The 17275-nt window shown below is 39.5% G+C and overlaps 1 protein-coding gene across 3 annotated transcripts in view; it reads left to right on the forward strand.

The window, feature by feature from the left end:
• phf14 (PHD finger protein 14) overlaps nucleotides 1–17275 on the forward strand; it is a 70199-nt gene that overhangs the window by 21385 nt on the left and 31539 nt on the right. For 2 of the 3 annotated variants that reach the window (XM_084563832.1, XM_084563834.1), the window contains exons 12-16: nucleotides 4040–4146; nucleotides 6055–6186; nucleotides 9345–9507; nucleotides 15578–15640; nucleotides 16191–16312. In XM_084563832.1, the coding sequence (XP_084419958.1) occupies nucleotides 4040–4146; nucleotides 6055–6186; nucleotides 9345–9507; nucleotides 15578–15640; nucleotides 16191–16312 (587 nt within the window). The remainder of the gene's footprint in view (nucleotides 1–4039; nucleotides 4147–6054; nucleotides 6187–9344; nucleotides 9508–15577; nucleotides 15641–16190; nucleotides 16313–17275) is intronic. The other variant, XM_084563833.1, reaches the window with a different exon arrangement.

Below are 17275 nucleotides of genomic sequence, written 5' to 3' on the forward strand. Positions count from 1 at the left end.
GTTGCTCATTGAAGAGGCACACACACACACAAATACAATGTTGGCACATGTATTACTTAACCTCAGAGAAAGAAACTAAGTCTGTTTTTTAATGTAAGATTATCGAAGATAATTAATAACGTATCCATTTTAGGGCCTGAGACAGTCTACTTGTTCCCTTTGGCTTTTATGTAGGCAGTATAAGTACCAGCTAAATCCATAAAGCACTTTATTAAAAGTGTGGTCATTGAGAGCATGAGGCGTGTAGATAAATGGTCAAATGATGTTAATGTGGTGGCGAGGCAGCAGAATGGACAGAAACTTGGGAGACTGGCAGTGCATCGGCAATGACCACCATAAATCACCTAATTATGAACATCCACGGTTTAAGTAGCAACATCAGTCACAGTACCGCATGCTTTTGTGTCATCTATCTGCCACATTTTCGTCTCCTATTTGTCATCCTGCCGGTGCATTTGCAGAAATTATTGATGTCCCCAACTGGGACTCTCATCATTCTTCCAGTACACAGTCAGTGCTTTTGTTCCTGATGCCCCTTAAAGTTTAACAGTCCTGGCAACTTCACAAGAAAACACTCAGAAGACATTTTCCACCATTTTCTACAAAAACACCATGGGGTTTAGACGGCTACCACGCTGCAGATATCATAACGGGGATAAGTGTTACCAGTTTGTCAAAAAGCAAACAATAAAAACTGGACCTTTAAGCATCGCAGCATTTCTCAGAACTACAGCTGCTTTGATGGCTCTGAGAGCAAATTCTCAAGCATGAGTAAATTATTTTATTTCCAGTTCACTGATTGTTGTCTGTAAAATAGAATTTATATAATGGTAATTGCAGAAGGAAATGTTATCAGACAACAAATACACACGGACGCAATAGAGTGCCGAAGTCCCGCCCCTCTACTTCCGGGTTATGGGACCTATCTTTCGAAAAAATATGAACGGCAGTCTATGGAGAGATCATAATTATTTTCTGGTCCCGAACAACTGAACAACATTAGGTTTTGTATGAGATCGCTTAGTGAACTACATCTCTCTAGAGATCCCTAGAGAACTATGGCTGTCTCCTTGTTGAGCTTTACCGTCTTCTTCCAGGACGAAGGCAGAAGCATCAAACGAGGTGAAAATCATTATAAATCGGGTCATGTCGAGAGCTGTAGTTACACGAAGGGAGTTTTGGTCGGTTCTGTACGCGCCAGCATGCGGGACTTGTAGTTCGTTTAATTACGTATTTTCCATAGCGTTTTACTTAACTATCTTGCGACAAACTGTGACATTCTTGACATGTAAAATCATTTTTTATTCTGAAAAACAACATATGTATAATCCAAGGCACAAGTCGATCGGGACCAGAAAATAATTTATCTTTCGCCATAGACTGCCGTTCATATTTTTTCGAAAGATAGGTCCCATAACCCGGAAGTATAGGAGGCGGGACTTCGGCTCTCTATATAATTTAAATTAAAATCAAATGTATTTATATAGCACGGAATATTAGCTAATCTTATCTCTAAGAACATAATAAGGTCAAAACCTTAGAGAATTATAGAGAGAAGCAAACAAACAACTCTTGAGAAAGCAAATGTCAATGGTGGAGAGGAGAAGACAATTTTAACAGAAACATTGATTCATCCACCTGTTATTTATATTTCCTACACTGTACCAATTTTAACAGGTGAATGTAAGCCTCACATGTCCCTAGAATGTCTCTGTGAAGTTTTAGCACAAAATAAAACTCAGATCATTCAGTCTTTCATACCTGAATACCCATAATTTAAGCCCTGTTCCAAACGGTGTGCAATAATATTGTCAATATGAAACTGGTCCTCTGCAAAAAAGGATCAATTTCACATTTGCATTACAGTTTGAACACGGATGTGGCCTGTGGACATACGATCAACCCTAATGGTAGCTTTTGCCACATTAACTGCACAACATACTAACACTAAACATAAAGGAATGTTCCTATTGAGCCTGTGTGTTTGCTCTTGCATCCAATAACGGAGCTTCTAGCGTCTTTGCTTGCAGCAGAGATATTTTACAGCAAAAGCATCTCTACATCGCTTCACTCTCTGCTTGTATCTCAGTGAGGGTTGCTCACAGAATTTATTGAGACTGTCTGCCATTATTGCTGCCAAGCACACATATCCTCAGAAAGCTGTGGAGAGATTCTTGCATCCCAGAGTCTGGTATTAGATCAGAGAACTTCAGATAACAGAGGCTTTAGGGTCCAAAGATGACGGCGTCTGTGGATTAGTCTTACAGCTGAAGCACACAACTTGGAGAGATACTTATGAAGGAGCCTGTTTGCTTGTTCAGAGCCGTTTTCAAATACGTTTTAAACCACTGCTTGATATTCATTATTTTACTCAACTTTCAATATGATGAAAATGCTCTCAGCCACAGAAAATGCCCAGTTTACTCCTGCACTGTGATATTGGACTGAGTGTTCCCTGAGGATACGATAATTTGACAGGAAGCCAGACAGCCTAAAGCCAGTCTGTTTACCTTAGTGTTCCAACTCACTATTTATAGTCTGAACCTTTAAACTTCTTCATCTCTCTGATAAAGCATGTTAACAATGCTCCGACTACTCCATATCAGCAGTGGAGACACTTTTTTACTGGTTGGATGCTGACGGACTGCAATCCAGGTTAAAGAGATAGCCTCTGAAGGCCCTTGTGCCTTGGTCACCCGTCTCCCATCTATCAGGTTTTCCCTGCGGGGACGCTCCCACGGCGCTGCAGGCAGAGCGAGCAAGCTCAGATTAGAGCTTCCTAAGGGAAAACCTTGTCTGTTTAGTGACAGAATCAGTCCCTACGAGATAAGTTTTCTAATTAACCTGCGTGGCAGCACCTGAGATGTAGGGAAGAAGTAACTGGCTATCTACTGCTGCCTTTTACCTGCCACATTCAACAGGTTCCCTTCTTCACAACTCTGCTGTGAGGGAACTTTTACAGCAGTGCAAACATTATTTAGACAGCCAATCTCGCAGGCAACATAAAGTAGATGCTCACTAAACTGTCACTTGGCTCTTTGTTGCATCTTTATCAAATCAGCAACCCTGACCTTAGCAACACCAGTCAATTTGCCATTGAGACTGTTCCAGCGGTGTGCCCATTTAAGAATAACTAAGCCAGTTTGGACAAATTAAACCTTTCAGTGATGTCACTGGCCCATTAACCAATTTAAGGCCTACTTCAACCGTTTTACAAAATAATAAACGGTAGACTACTGAAGTCTTTCTGCAGATATACTGTATATATTTATTTATACATTATATGTAAAATGCAATTACTCTTATTGAATCAAATAAGTCAATAACAACCAAATCGGAGCTTCCTATAGACATAAAAGGAATTTGCTCTCAGCTTTTAACCCATTAAAACAAGCAGACTTGGAGAAGTGAGCAGCCATGCCATGTGCCCAAGGAGCAGTTTGGTGGGGTTTTAGGTGCTTGCTCAAGGCACCTCAGTCACAAACATGGAAAGATCAAACCAGTGACCTCACAGGCCTGAAGCTGCTTCACTATCCACAGCCCTCCATGTACACCAACTAATGCTACAACAGAAAAACAGTGAGCATTGTTGATTGGTGCTCCTCTACCGATAACTAAAATAAATAATTCTTAAAGTAACACATGCATTTGTCCTGAACAATGTTAAATTAACTTCTCCTACCATTGTCACATCTGAAAATAACAGTTATGGCACATATGTCAACTGCTACTGATTGGCTATCTGCCTCCCAATGGACTTCCATGAACAAACTGAAGGCTAAATTAATAGAGTGGACACATTTTGCTATCCTCAACACAATGAGAAATGGCATTTAAAGTTCAACAGGAACTTGCATGTCCAGAAGTAGAGTCCTCATTACTCTACAAACCCATCCATTGACCGTTCTATAGAAGAAAAGGTTCTTAAGTAATCCATAAACTGTTTCTGTTTTGGCCACTGTTTGTCTGCAGTTAAATACATAGAGTTAAATCTCTAAATTGTTTTTTTGTTTTCCTTTCCTTTTTTTTGCTTTGGTAGAAACTAAATACTCCAGCAATCCTGAAAGCCCCAAAAGAGAGGAAGCCCAACAAGAAGGAGGGAGGATCCCCGGGGAAGTCAGCCAGCCTGCCAGCTATCCTCTACAGGTGAATACGTAATGTCTTGAGAGAGACAGGGCAAGGAAAGAGAGGATTAAAGAAAAAATGTCAAATGATGAAGTATGATAGCCAAAGCAGAGTGTGCTTAAATATCATAAAATGCCAGCGGCAGAAGCGCCGTGCCTTGCTGCATATGTCCATCATTGTTGTTAGACTAATTAGGTGAAAATTTGCATTTGATATAATCTCTCTTTGTATTACACACAGATGGTTTTCAGACCCTTTTGAGTTTTGCACATTTTGTTATATTTCAGACTTATCTTTAAAGTGAATTCAATTCTTATGAAATTTTAATTTATTAAAAATATTCCATGTACTTAACTATTCAGAAACTTATGACACTTGCAGATGAACTCTGGTCCATGCTTCATATATCAGTGGTTCTCCAGGTGCTTCTACAACTTGATTGCTTGTATTTGTTGGACAAAAGAACAAAAGGTTATATAAGGTTTCACCCTTGATGGTGCTTGTCAGAGTGAAAGCTATGAAATAAAGATAATTGTTTGTAGACCTTCGAGACAAGATTACGTCAAGTCGCAATCCTGAGGAAGAATATGATGCCAATTTCTGCATCGTCTGGTTTGACTTCACCTACTGCCAAGGCGCATGGAGGGGGAAAAGAAAGTGTAGAAAGGTCAAGACTCGAGAGCACCTGATTTTTACTATAACAAACAACTTTATTAGACCGACACGTTTCAACTTGTGGCCTTCATCAGGGACACGAAACACACTGCAAACAATCAATTTAAAATGGGAATGATGGGTCACTTGCAAAGTGGGCTTGGTCACGTGGCATCAGGCTCATCAATCGCATACCAATTTTAGAACAGTCTTCCTAGATCTGGCTACACAGCAAAAATAAGCAATCATGAAGAAGTGAAGTGACGGAAGTCACTGTGAATGAGATCCAGAGTTCTTTTTTGCAGATGGGAGAACCTTGAAGAAGGACAACCATTCCTTACAAAAAGGCACATGACTATCTGCAGGGAGATTGCCACATAGCACCACAACACACACGCCACTAAGAAGCAAAATCCACTGGTCTGATTAAACAAAGATTTTCCTTACCGGTTGCAATTTTCCAATGGGGTGTGTGGAAGAAACAAATCACTGAGCATCACCTCATTAGTAGCACACAGTGGAAATCGAAAATTTAATTTCACGTTAACAAATTATAGTTCTGTGTCATTTGGAGGTGTACCTATAGATGTATTTTAAGGCCTAGCTTCAAATTAGTACTTCTTTGTTCGACATTGTTGGAAAATCAGATGATATCATTTAAGAATGCCTGAAGGTACCATTTTCATCTATTCAAATGATTCTGTGCAAATATAAACACCATGGGATCGTGCAGTCATCATACCACCCTGGACGGTGACAGTCACTGAGACATAAACTTACTTTGGTACAAAGTGTGCAAATCTGTTTCAAGAAAAAAAAATAATTTCGGAGACCTGAAAGTGGCTGTGCACCAGCCATCCCTTTCCAGCCCGGTTGAACTTGAATAATTCTGCCAAGTATTGGTCAGGTTCAAGAAGAATATAGCACAAGAAAAAATATGTGAAATTGCCAGTCTGTTAAGATCATTCCTAAGAAGACTCAAGGATGTTATTGCTGCCAAAGGTCAACTTTGACAAAGTACTACTGGAAGTGAAGGTCCTGCATACTTACTGTATATAAATGGATTTTTTTATAAATCCCATTTATGGATTATCATCTGTATAAAAGTAAACAGATTCAATTTTAAATTAATCTGAAACAACAAAAATGTGGAAAACTTGAAAGCGCCTAAAAACGTTTCCTTTTGTACCGTATATGGTAAAACTCACCTTTTTCCTTCGTTCCAACGTTATGACTAAGAGTAACAGTCTTTTTTTGTTTGACATATTTCTTCAGTTGTGGCATCTGTAAGAAAAACCAGGACCAACATCTCCTGGTGCTATGTGACACATGCAAGCTCTACTACCACCTGGGATGCTTGGAGCCACCGCTAACACGAATGCCGAAGAAGACAAAGAATAGCTATTGGTAAGAGACAGTGGGATGCACGGGTCATGTGTTGGAGGTGTGTGATTTACTCAGGAAATATACTGTGTAGGAACACAGGAAGAATTTTTTCCTAATTTTACCTACCTACCAAAAAGTATTTGGCATTCAACCTCTCTACTGAACACCACATAGAGTGAACTAATCTAAGGTGTTCAGATATAACAAGTACAACACCATGCATTATGTGGAATCACATAGGCTGTTCATGCATAAATCAGGTTGTGGTGAGGAGCCAGAAGTCAATAACTCAGAAAAAACACAGGCATATCAGTGCAGTACTCAAAGAGGTCTCAGTCCATGCTTCATAACATGTTTCACAATGAACACAGAGACATTACACAGAGTTATTATTAAGCATATGGATGTTTGTTCTTTACGTTTCCTGTAAATTTGGCAATGTTAGCTACTTATTCAAAGAGCAGTAGTATTTGACTTTTTGATGGGGTTGTTTGTGAAACCCATAGTTTGCAGCATGGCCTGATGTAAGCAAATTTTAGTTTGTTTGTATTTTGATGGAACAGAGTCAGTCTGCTTTCAGTATATACAGTGAATTTTCTGCATTTCTGTGTGAAAATGACAACATCACAACATCAGCAGATTTTCACACTAGTCCTGAAAGTTGACAAAGAGAAGCCAATTAAACAAATGAAACAAAAATATTATACTTGTGTATAAATTAGACAATATTACATATCTGTGAGGTGCAAAAGTAAGTGTGCTACCAGGATTACAAGTCGATTTCAAGGCCAGGCCAGAGTTCATCTCTTCATAAGTGTTCTTAATCAATGTTGTTTGTGGAAGTGTATGATGGCACGGACAAAGGAGTTTTTTCAGGACCTCAGAAAAAAGAGTTGTTGTTGCTTATCTCTAAAGAGTTTGGAATCTGGCTTGCCATCATTGGAATTGTGAATTTTACAAGTGAATTCTAAAAGAAAATATCTGAACATCTGTCTGTGAGTTGAATCTTAAGAGGAACTGGGTAACGCAGCAAGACAAAGAGCCCAAACACAGAAGTTGTTCTACAAAAGAATGGTTAAAGAAAGACAAAATTAAGAATGGGACTTAAATTCCTCCAAGCAGTTGTAGACAACAGGTCAGCAGTTACCGGAAACATTTAATTGCTATGGAGTTCTCTTTGTCTACTTTCAGGGCCGATGGGTCACATTTATGGGAACTTGCACCCTTTGTCCTTAATTGGGGAAGGAAGTAGGTTCTCTTTTGGGGTTCTTGTGTCATCCACATCCAAATCTCATCCACAACAAACAGAACATTGTGTGTGCCCATTTTGGACAAATGTCTTGTGTTGGTTTCCGGTGTTGTACGCTGTTCCAGTTTTGTCAAGTGAAAGTTCTCGTAAGGATCAAGTGACAGGAATCTCCAGGGTACGGGTTTTTAAGTTACTGTTGTGGAAAAGCAGCTACAAAGTAGGACTTAAATTGTCCCTATTAGTATTTTTCCACAGTCTGTATTCCCATTTAAATTATTCAGAGACATTTAGATACTAAATGTTATACATTGTTGCATAAATACACATTCTTAAAGAATTATTAATACTTTTGATGTAATTGGGATCCTTTTTGTATTCATTCTATCTTGCAAAAACAGTAATACATTAGGGTCTGGAGTTTGTTTATTCATATTAGTTCTGACATTTGAGGCCAGTCGGTGGCAGCAGGATTATCAGATGAGGGATGCAGCGTTGTTGGAAATGTCACAGTCTCTCCTCTCAACTACTGCAGTTCCTTATCTAGAAAGAAAACTAATACATCTCTTTTTTCACATGTGATAGTTCCAAGATATTTCTACTTTTAGTTAGTAAACTACTTCCACAGTTTGCAGCAAGGAGGAGAGCTTTCTCATTCTTTTTTAAATTAAAAAATGAAGGGATGCAGCTGCTGATACAATATAGGACGCGTTTGTGTTCTGTCTGTCACTGGAGTAATTCATTTAATTTCTGACTAAAATGAGCATGAAGCTCTTTTCTTTATTGGTTGAAAATTAGAAGCCACTTGAATGATAAAAAGTGTGTGGATACAAAGTCAGATTTAATTGCAGAGTTGTGCATATACAGAAAGCCGCTGAGATTACAGTCTGCTATGTGAATTCTCACAACAAACACAGGGCAGACGCTGTGTATTTTTGGAAGGTTGATAGTAAGGCGGTCTCTGCTCCCTGCTCCAACTTTCCTTTATGCAGTAAATATCATTCATATACCGAAAACGTGTGTGTTTATTTGTTATTGACAGTCTTTGATAGAGAGCTTTGATAGGTTGTTAGTTCATGCACAGTGATTCATAGTTGTCTTCTCAGAAATGTAGTTTGTGCCTCTAAAAATATTTAGTATTATTACTAATGCTGTTGTACACATTATGATCCGAATAGACAGAACGGGATCAAGTCCACCTTAATTTCAATAGGTTGGCTTTTTAAAGCTGTACAGCCAAATGAGGGTAGTGTGAAATAAAAGGGACTACTCCTTTTGCCAGTTTGCCTAGCTAGCTAGCTAATTGAGTAGCATACTGTTCAATTAATTACATTTTTTGAGGACTGTAAAGTTCTGAGGAAGCAAACTTTGTTGAATCATATTGAATTATACTGGTAAATATTTTAAGACGTAGACTCTTCTCCTTGAGAATGTTGGACAAGATGTCTTTTGTAAAAATGATCAAGGAGGTTTACATAAATACATTACCATTTATACTGATGTCAATGGCTTGATGTTGTGTTATATAACCTGTTTTTTTCCGTGAGGCCATGCGAGTGTTTGTATTTCTCCCCTCTGCAGTGATGGCTAAAGCCATCAACATATTTTCTGTTGTATTTTATATATTTCATCAAGATTATGACTGTTTTTATTGGGCTTTTCTGTGCATTACATTCCCCTGTAGATTCCTGTTTCAGGCCAAAAAGTGTCAAATAACAATCTTATATTTGCTACAAAGAATTGGCTGGCAGTGAGCAACATTAAAATTATCACCAAAGCAATCATCAGAAAGCGGTAAAACCTTCAGGTATATGGAGTTTTCCACTCAGCCTTGCCGCGAAGCCGTGATAGCCGTTTCTTTTACAGTAAAGACTAAAGATTTGGGTCTGTGATAATAAAATCAATACAGACAAGCTCTCTTCCTTCTCCTCAGGCAATGCTCCGAGTGTGACCAGGCCAGCAGCGATGAAGCCGATATCGCTATGGAGACGTTACCTGATGGTACCAAGAGGTCCAGGAGGCAGATCAAGGGACCAATCAAATTCATCCCACAGGAGATGTCGCCAGAGCCCAAGAAACATCAAGTGAGAGGCACGGTGTGTACAGGCACACTGTACATGTAAATGTGACCAGTAGAAATGACAGGAACTGCTCACGGTACAGCTAAAATTCATAAGCACGTTTGTATGCTCACCTCCTCCTCTGCTCTAATTAGAGTGTAACCGATGTCACTGTTGGCTAATTGATAGATCTGTATTGATTACAAATAATTAACTTGAGTTCTCATTAGTCTCACACTCTTCTTAAGGTTATCACAAAGTCGCACAAGGTGACAGTGTGTTCCCCTGAGCACAAAATCAACAATTGGTACAGACTGCTGTGTGACTGCATACAAAGGTCTGCAGAAAAACACAAATAGATGTGGATTTTCTGCTGGTGGACCTGAGGCCAGATGCATTTACTTTACTTTTTTTTTAAATCTTTTTTTAATGTATCAAGTAATAAGTAATAGAAACAGGCTTTTTACTGGGGAGCTGTTGCATATTCCAGTAACCACCACAGAATTGTATGAATAAAGATAAACTTTGCAGGTCTGCACAGTAGATCAAAAGTTATTTAAAGAAAAAAGAAAACAAGTGAGAAGTCGCATACATATTAAAACTGAAAAAGCCAGGCTGCTAAAGCTCAGCCTAAAGATCAGGCAGCTAAATCCACAGTCATTCCTGTTTAGATCTTCCCGTATTTTGTCAACTTATTTAAGCTGTAGTTAATAAAATCAAGTGAATAGTTTCCAAACTTGAAGAAGAAGTGAGAAACTGTACTGTATGTCAGAAGAGGGAGCCACACAGCTACAGAATGGTTGTGAATCACTGTTGTTGGTTTCTAAAGGTTATAGAGGCATAATGATCTAATAATAATAATAATAATAATAATAATAGTTATAGTGGTCGAACAAAGCTCAAGATCCAATGACAGAAATCTGCAGGGGTTCCCAAAGTTATTCAACCATCGACAAGCATTTCCAATGGTACTGTCAGCTCAGCACTTACACCCCCTGCAGGGATGGGCTGTTTTCACTATCATTATCGTTAGCTAAAATAAATAATGTAAAAACTTTTGTGAAAGTTATGTTGAACGGAATATTCAAATTATATCATCTAATGTTAGCTTCTGATAATGTAAACGTTTAGCAACAAGAAACTATAATTTCTCCACAACCTTTTCCTTTTTTTTTTATTATTATTTTATCTTTTTATCTCCACGGTGTGGTTTTATTCCCAGACAATCTTTTTCTCCGTTCCTTGTCTGGTTTTGTCTTAAATGTCACTTCGGTTTGATGCAACACAACTAGCTTATCCCTGCTCCTACTTATAGCGCTACAGCAAATATCTGCTAAGCTGTAGAAACAATGTGATCACGGCTAATTGCACAAAAAATGAATAGACCAAATAGAAAAAAAGGAGATGCTAAAAGAACTTCATCAGGCATCTTTTCCTATGAATTGTATTGCATTTTGTCTTTGGCCACAAAAAAACCAACAGTATGCAGACTGTGTCAGCTACCCCTTCTGGATCCTACTTATCTGAGTCGGCCATGCTCTGATCCCACGATACGGAGCTGCCTCTCCGCTCACTCAAGAAACCCTCCAGATTGATATCTGACAGCTTGCTGGAGGAGGGGGTGGTGGAGTGTCTTCACCCCCCTTTTGTTTTTCCATTGTCAGTCTGTGACCCAGTGCCTTTCACCTGGGAGTTGAGGGAATTTTTCCTCCTGTGACTGTGGATGCTCACACAAGAGCCAATACCGCTGACAGCAGTCTCCGTTACAAATAGAGAAATGAACAAAGAAAAAGAGGAGTTTCTGAGCCACTTCTCTGCACTCTGTCTGTCTGGTCAGCCGAGTGTTGGAGGACAGTGGCAGTCTGGGTTAATGTGTTTTTCTGTTCAGGTTTGGAAACCCTGGGCCCAGACATGTGCCGAGGACCCTGCTGGAGCTCTCAGGGATTACGCAGCCTTCTGATTTTTTTCTCGCAGCCACAACCACTCGGGCGAGGCACTTCAGTGTAGCATTTATCTTCAAATGCAAGGCGTGCAATGGCAGCCTCTAAAAGGGCCCTGCTTTGCATTTTTAATGCTTTTACCAGGGCACCCAAGCGCTGGCACTTCTCTAAAGCCATGTTTCAATTTATCAGGACTGGCTAATCGACCTCCTGCTGGCCTCCAAGGCTGCAGTGTGTCTGTGTGTGTGTGTGTGTGTCTGGGAATTCGTATATCAAGAAAGACCTTTGGCCAAAAGGTCTAACACAGCCCAGTGCTACCTTTTATGAAGCTGAAACTCTGTGGCTGTTATTCATTGCTTGTAAAGAATAGTGTCTACCGGAGGAAAACATTTTTTAATCAAGCCGTGTGCCCAATTTGTTTAGCACGTATGTAACACCACAGCTGTAAAAAAAACAAATGCTGCATTAACACTGTTTGTCTAATTTAACACAGCTCTGCTGAAGACACAGACCATGAGACCATGCCAAACACTCCTATTCAGAGTGAGCCACATGCAAGGACAATTAGTGAACACACACTTATGCCGGCTCTCCGGTGTGGGACTTAAACAGACACAGGTTGAACTCTAACTCTGTCATGGATCGGTTTAATGCAGAGTAGTTCACATTGTCAGACCCTGTCAGCATGTTTTATTCCCCCCTCCCTGGTGCTCCTTCTGAATTAATCAGTGCACTAATTAACTGAAGGTGATTTTGTGAAACAGTGCGCTAAACCACAAGTAGATCATTGTGAAGAAGTAAGCTTTTATGAAAATTTGATCATTCACATAAAGCTGAGGCTATTATTTGTTCTGATTATTTCCTGTCTTCAAAAAACCCTTTAAGATGATAACTTGATTGAGACGTATCTGTAAACGTTATCTAGGATTTTTATTTAAAACAGTGCCGTAAGCTCATAATTTAAAGGAGAGAAAAGGTTGAAGGTTTCGAGCTTTCCAACATGCTGGAATTTATTCCATTTATGGCAATTATAGGTTGCATCAAATATTGCTTTTTGGCCATACATTCAATGCGCCAATAACAGTTTTTGTATTAATGAAACTCAACACAATATAATGGTAAAATACGTCTGCTTTGTGAGCCTGCTGTTTTCAGAGCCTTATCCAGTGCAGAATTTCAAAATCAATGCATCCAGTAAGAGCCGAAGAAAAACCTTTTCAAAAAGACAGTGAAAAATACTGCCAAATTACTGACATTATTTAAATCGATGTGTCAGAGGTTCACACTTCTCATTCTCCCCAAACATGTTCATTTCTTCTATTAAATTTTAGAAATAATGTGCAGAAAAATACAAAGGATTGAATACTTTTACGTGCTATACATATTCGCTTGATGCAATGTGTTATAGCCATTTTCTACTTATAAAAAACGAACAAGAAGTGTCAGGGAGTACAAGAGGCCAAGTAAAGGTGGTGATGAAAGGCTCCTTCTAATGGAACATAGGTGCCGCTGCCCTAACATTAAAACCTCCCATATGAACATATGCCATTAATCAGCTGAAAATTAAGAGTATTAAGTTAATATATCTTGTCACCACCTCTTCGTATGCTCTGTTAATTTTCCTAATCCTGTGTGAAATGATTCATGCTTGTTAAAGATGCACTGATGTACTTAATTAAAAGATTGATTTTGCTGGGGACTTCTAAACTGTCTGCAGTTTTAATTTCCTCACCTGAACAGAGTGTGAGATTAGATGTGCTGAGTGGCTGAGCGTTTTTCAGCTGATCCAGCTACTGAACTGCGCTCCGTCCTCCCTGGCCTTATGGATTACTTTAAGAGAGACCACTTTAATGCAGAAATTATTAAATAATGTCAGGCCTTTTGTTTGATGCTGCGGTTTGCGGGAGAAATAGAGGTCTGGAGGAGCCAATTGGCAGCATTCTTGCAGTTAGCATTCTTAATGATAAGTGCTCCATCTGTTGAGTGGTGGTGAGCCAAAGGCGACAGATGGAATTGTTTTCACAATCTGTTTAAATATGTTGTCGATTTTTCTTCCCCTTTTAAACCCTCCCCAGCAGCTCAGATGCTCGCTTGCTAGCAACAAGGATGCGTTTGATTTGTATTATCTTTCATGCTGTATTCAGAAAAGAAAGCACACATCCGACTGTTGTAGAAAATCCGAGCATTGCAATGTCCATCGTGTGTTTTTCAGCCCTGCATGGGGAGAATGTGATCGGTGGCCTGGAATGATCAGCCGTCATATTTAGTGCCACAGCACGACTAGCAGTTAGAGGTTACCAGTAGGGCAGGGTGTCAGCCCTACTGGTGTGTTTATGTGTTAATGTGAAGACATTAATGGTTAGGAAACACAAAGGAACTCACTAAATAGATCGCCCAAGCTAAGTCTAATTCAGTCGATTGAGAACATTTCTGTTTATGTAATAATCTCGTAAGAGTGCAAATGTTTTTGACACAAAAAGTCAATGGACAGCAGTCTAAATTAATAATAAATTACCAATTTTTAATAACATAGGAACTGGATGTCTGAAGTGCATGTGCCTTGGTGTCTTCTGTTTCATCATCTAATTGCGGAAATGCTGCATGTTTGAGCTCCCCATGCATCAGGGGAACACTACGGTACTTTAGCTTGTATGCCATATGGTTCTGTTCCAAAACTGGCTGGGTCTTTTAGCTTGTCATGAGTCCCCCCGCTTCACTAAAACCATGGTTCCGGCTAAAGAAAAGCAGCCCCAAAGCGTGAGGCGGCCGTGACCACCATGTTTCATAGCATTATGGTGTCCCTTTGCCTATGTGCTCTGCTGTTTTTGCACCGAACAGACTTCTTAAACTTTTGTGCATCGGTCTCTCATCAGACCATAACACATTTGTCCACATGGCTTCTGGAGATTGGATACCTGTTTGTTTTTTTTTTTAATTGCTGTTGTGTGTGTGTTTTTGTTTTTTGTTTTTCATATTTTTGCCCAATATTTTCTAATATTTCCAATATTTCCAATATTTCCAGTTGTGGCAGTACTGTTAATGTTTTTTAAGCTTTTAGTGGCCCAAAGGCTTTATTAGGAGATGGTATGGTTATTGGAAATAATAAATTCTAATCAGGAATGACTAATGGCTATTGACATTATCATTTGTATTATTAATTACAGTTGATAATTAAATGGCACCACCGTGGCATAAGAGAGAGGTATGAGTGCGAGCACTGACTCCCCTGATCAGCCTTAAGCACAGCTTGAAATTACACCAAAACAAGTTCACAACGACAGTTTACTAATACCAGTAATTCTAATCCCAATCAATAGCACTGCCATCAGTAAACATCTAAACTCTAGCTACAACTATCAGCAGTAACTATCACAACAAGCAGGCAAACACACGGCTCGTGTGGGTGAATGTAGAGGTTTGTGTAAGGATGTGTATGAGAGAGGGTTGAGGAGAAGAACGATGGTGGATGTCGTCCACATGAGGGATACGTCACGCCACGAGTTCCGGTCAGGGAGATGATAGAGAGGCTTAAACGAAGACCATGGGTAATGATGCTTTCTGTTCTTTATAGGCTTTGGGTGTATGCTACAGGCCATAGCAAGGCTTTGTAGCTGCATACAGGCCTTTGTCTCTTGCACGAGGCATGTGAGGCCCAACAACCATATACTGGTGTAAATATGTGAGAACTTTAGTGCTGAATATTTAGAATCCAGAATGCTTTGCATCCATCTTTGCTGGTTGGACTGGAGCACTGCTGGTGCTCATTAACTCCCAACTTGTAGTGTTATGCGTCAGTTAAAAGTGTAGCTTCTTTTATTTTATTTTTGAGACAAAAACACTTTTTGTTGGAGAAATGTATGTCAATTAAATATATATATTAATTTGTAGGACGTATGGCAGCCTGTTTGTTGCCTGAGAGGCAGTTAAAAGTCACCATCAACTCCTTCTAGCTTGTAAAGCTCATTCCTGCGAGTGCGTTGTAATAATTGAGGGAAATTATCACCACTGGCAGCTGGACAGTCAGAGTAAACCCTTTGCAGATATTTTAGTCAGTAAATCAAACAACAGATAAGCTTTTGACCCGTGCAAAAGGAAATTAAGCGAAATGAGTTGTAGTGCATCGTGATGTTACCACTACTTAAAAGTCAAATGTCCGTGTTTCACAGAGAACCAGAGGGCAGAAGAGGAAGAGAGTTCCCATCTGTGAAGACAGAGAAGATAAAATCGAGGTTTGTCACGTCATTCTGTTACAGAAAAGTGCTGCTATGTGCTCGCTTACACTCTACTGATATATTTAAGTTGCTCATAAACCACTTCAATTTTGCCCTATCTTCACTGAAATTTGATTTTAAAGGAGTATTTCTTTTTAAATGATAGATGTTTAATATAAATATATTTTTAATCATATATAACATCATATATTGCTGTTATTGCCACCTTCTTACTTGGTTCAGAAACATAATATTAATATACATCTGAACATCTCGCTCTTCGAAAGACACATAGTTGGAAAATGATGACTTTCGTTGCAGACAGCCGTGTCGGTTGCTACATGCTCCCTTCTCTATGGATCAGAGCCGCTAATCTGAAATTCGTTTTAAGTCCTAAAATGACTATTAAGTGAGAAGACGTTACACCAACCCAGCGTCAGTTGTGTGCATTTTATTCGTGATACTTTACTCCCCATCGCTCCACAGTTTAACATGCCATTACTTTTACATCTCGACCAACAACGTGCATCCGTAAAGCTCTCATTTCTAATCAGCCGTGTTTCCATAGGAACCACTGCCACGTGAACGCCGACAACGCCAGTCTGCAATGCAGAAAAAACCCAAAGCAGACGACACAAGGACTGAGTGTACAACCTGCAAAGGACCGGGCGACAACGAAAACCTTGTGAGGTGAGGCACCGTGTGTGTATGTCTCAGAAGAAGAGCAGGAGCATGGGGTTATTACACATGCTGTGTGTGTGTGTGTGTGATGGTGTGTGGGTGTGTGTGTGTGTGTGTCATGAGGCAGCCATATCCTCCTGATGATTAAAGTTCAGTCTTCATTAGGCTGTGGCCGCCTGGGCTCTGCAGAATAAAGGGGCTGAGGGTATCTCCTCCATAGGGCCCCTATATTGACCTGCCACATACATTTGCACAGTTCATTAAGGCGTAATGAATAGCACAATTTATTCTACTCCTTTCTTGGGATTTCAAGTGTCAGGCATCTAATAAACAGGATTCTTCTTTGGCATTCGGTAAAAAAAAAAAACTGGATTACAGCAGACACCTTGTCAGCACATTGCTCTGTGATGAATCTCTTCCATAAATATTTTCTCCATTTTAATCAGACTTCTGATTGAACAGAATCCTCTGCATTCATTTTGCGTCGTGTCTCCAAAACTGTATGTGTCACCGTTACTTGAAACACCTTATGGGTCTCTCCAACTATAGCCATTCTGAGTGTGTCACCATTTTCCATACTACTAGTTGCTTAAGTAAATTGTCAATCAATAGCAGTAAGCCTTTATTTGAAAAAGGCTTGTATCGAAGACAGGCACATACTTATTCCTGCCCTAATCTGCTTCAGGTTTAATTAGTTTTTGAGGCAAGCTCAACACTTCCACCATCTTAATAAATTCACCAACTTACCATACAGATGGTTCTGCAAGAAATACTATGTTCACTCTCGACTGACGGCGTTTTACTGCTGTCAACATAAAGTAACACTTCCATGTATTCCATTCTCGCAATTTAGAAGTCGTAAAGCCTCAACAGCGTTAACAATTAATCGGCTCAAAAGATGTTTTCCAAGTTTTTTGATCTTTGTGTTTTCAAGCGAAAACGCTGCTACTTTTCTGTGTTCCAAATCATAAT

Source organism: Chelon labrosus (genome assembly GCF_963514085.1).
Source record: "Chelon labrosus genome assembly, chromosome: 16".
Taxonomy (NCBI): domain Eukaryota; kingdom Metazoa; phylum Chordata; class Actinopteri; order Mugiliformes; family Mugilidae; genus Chelon; species Chelon labrosus.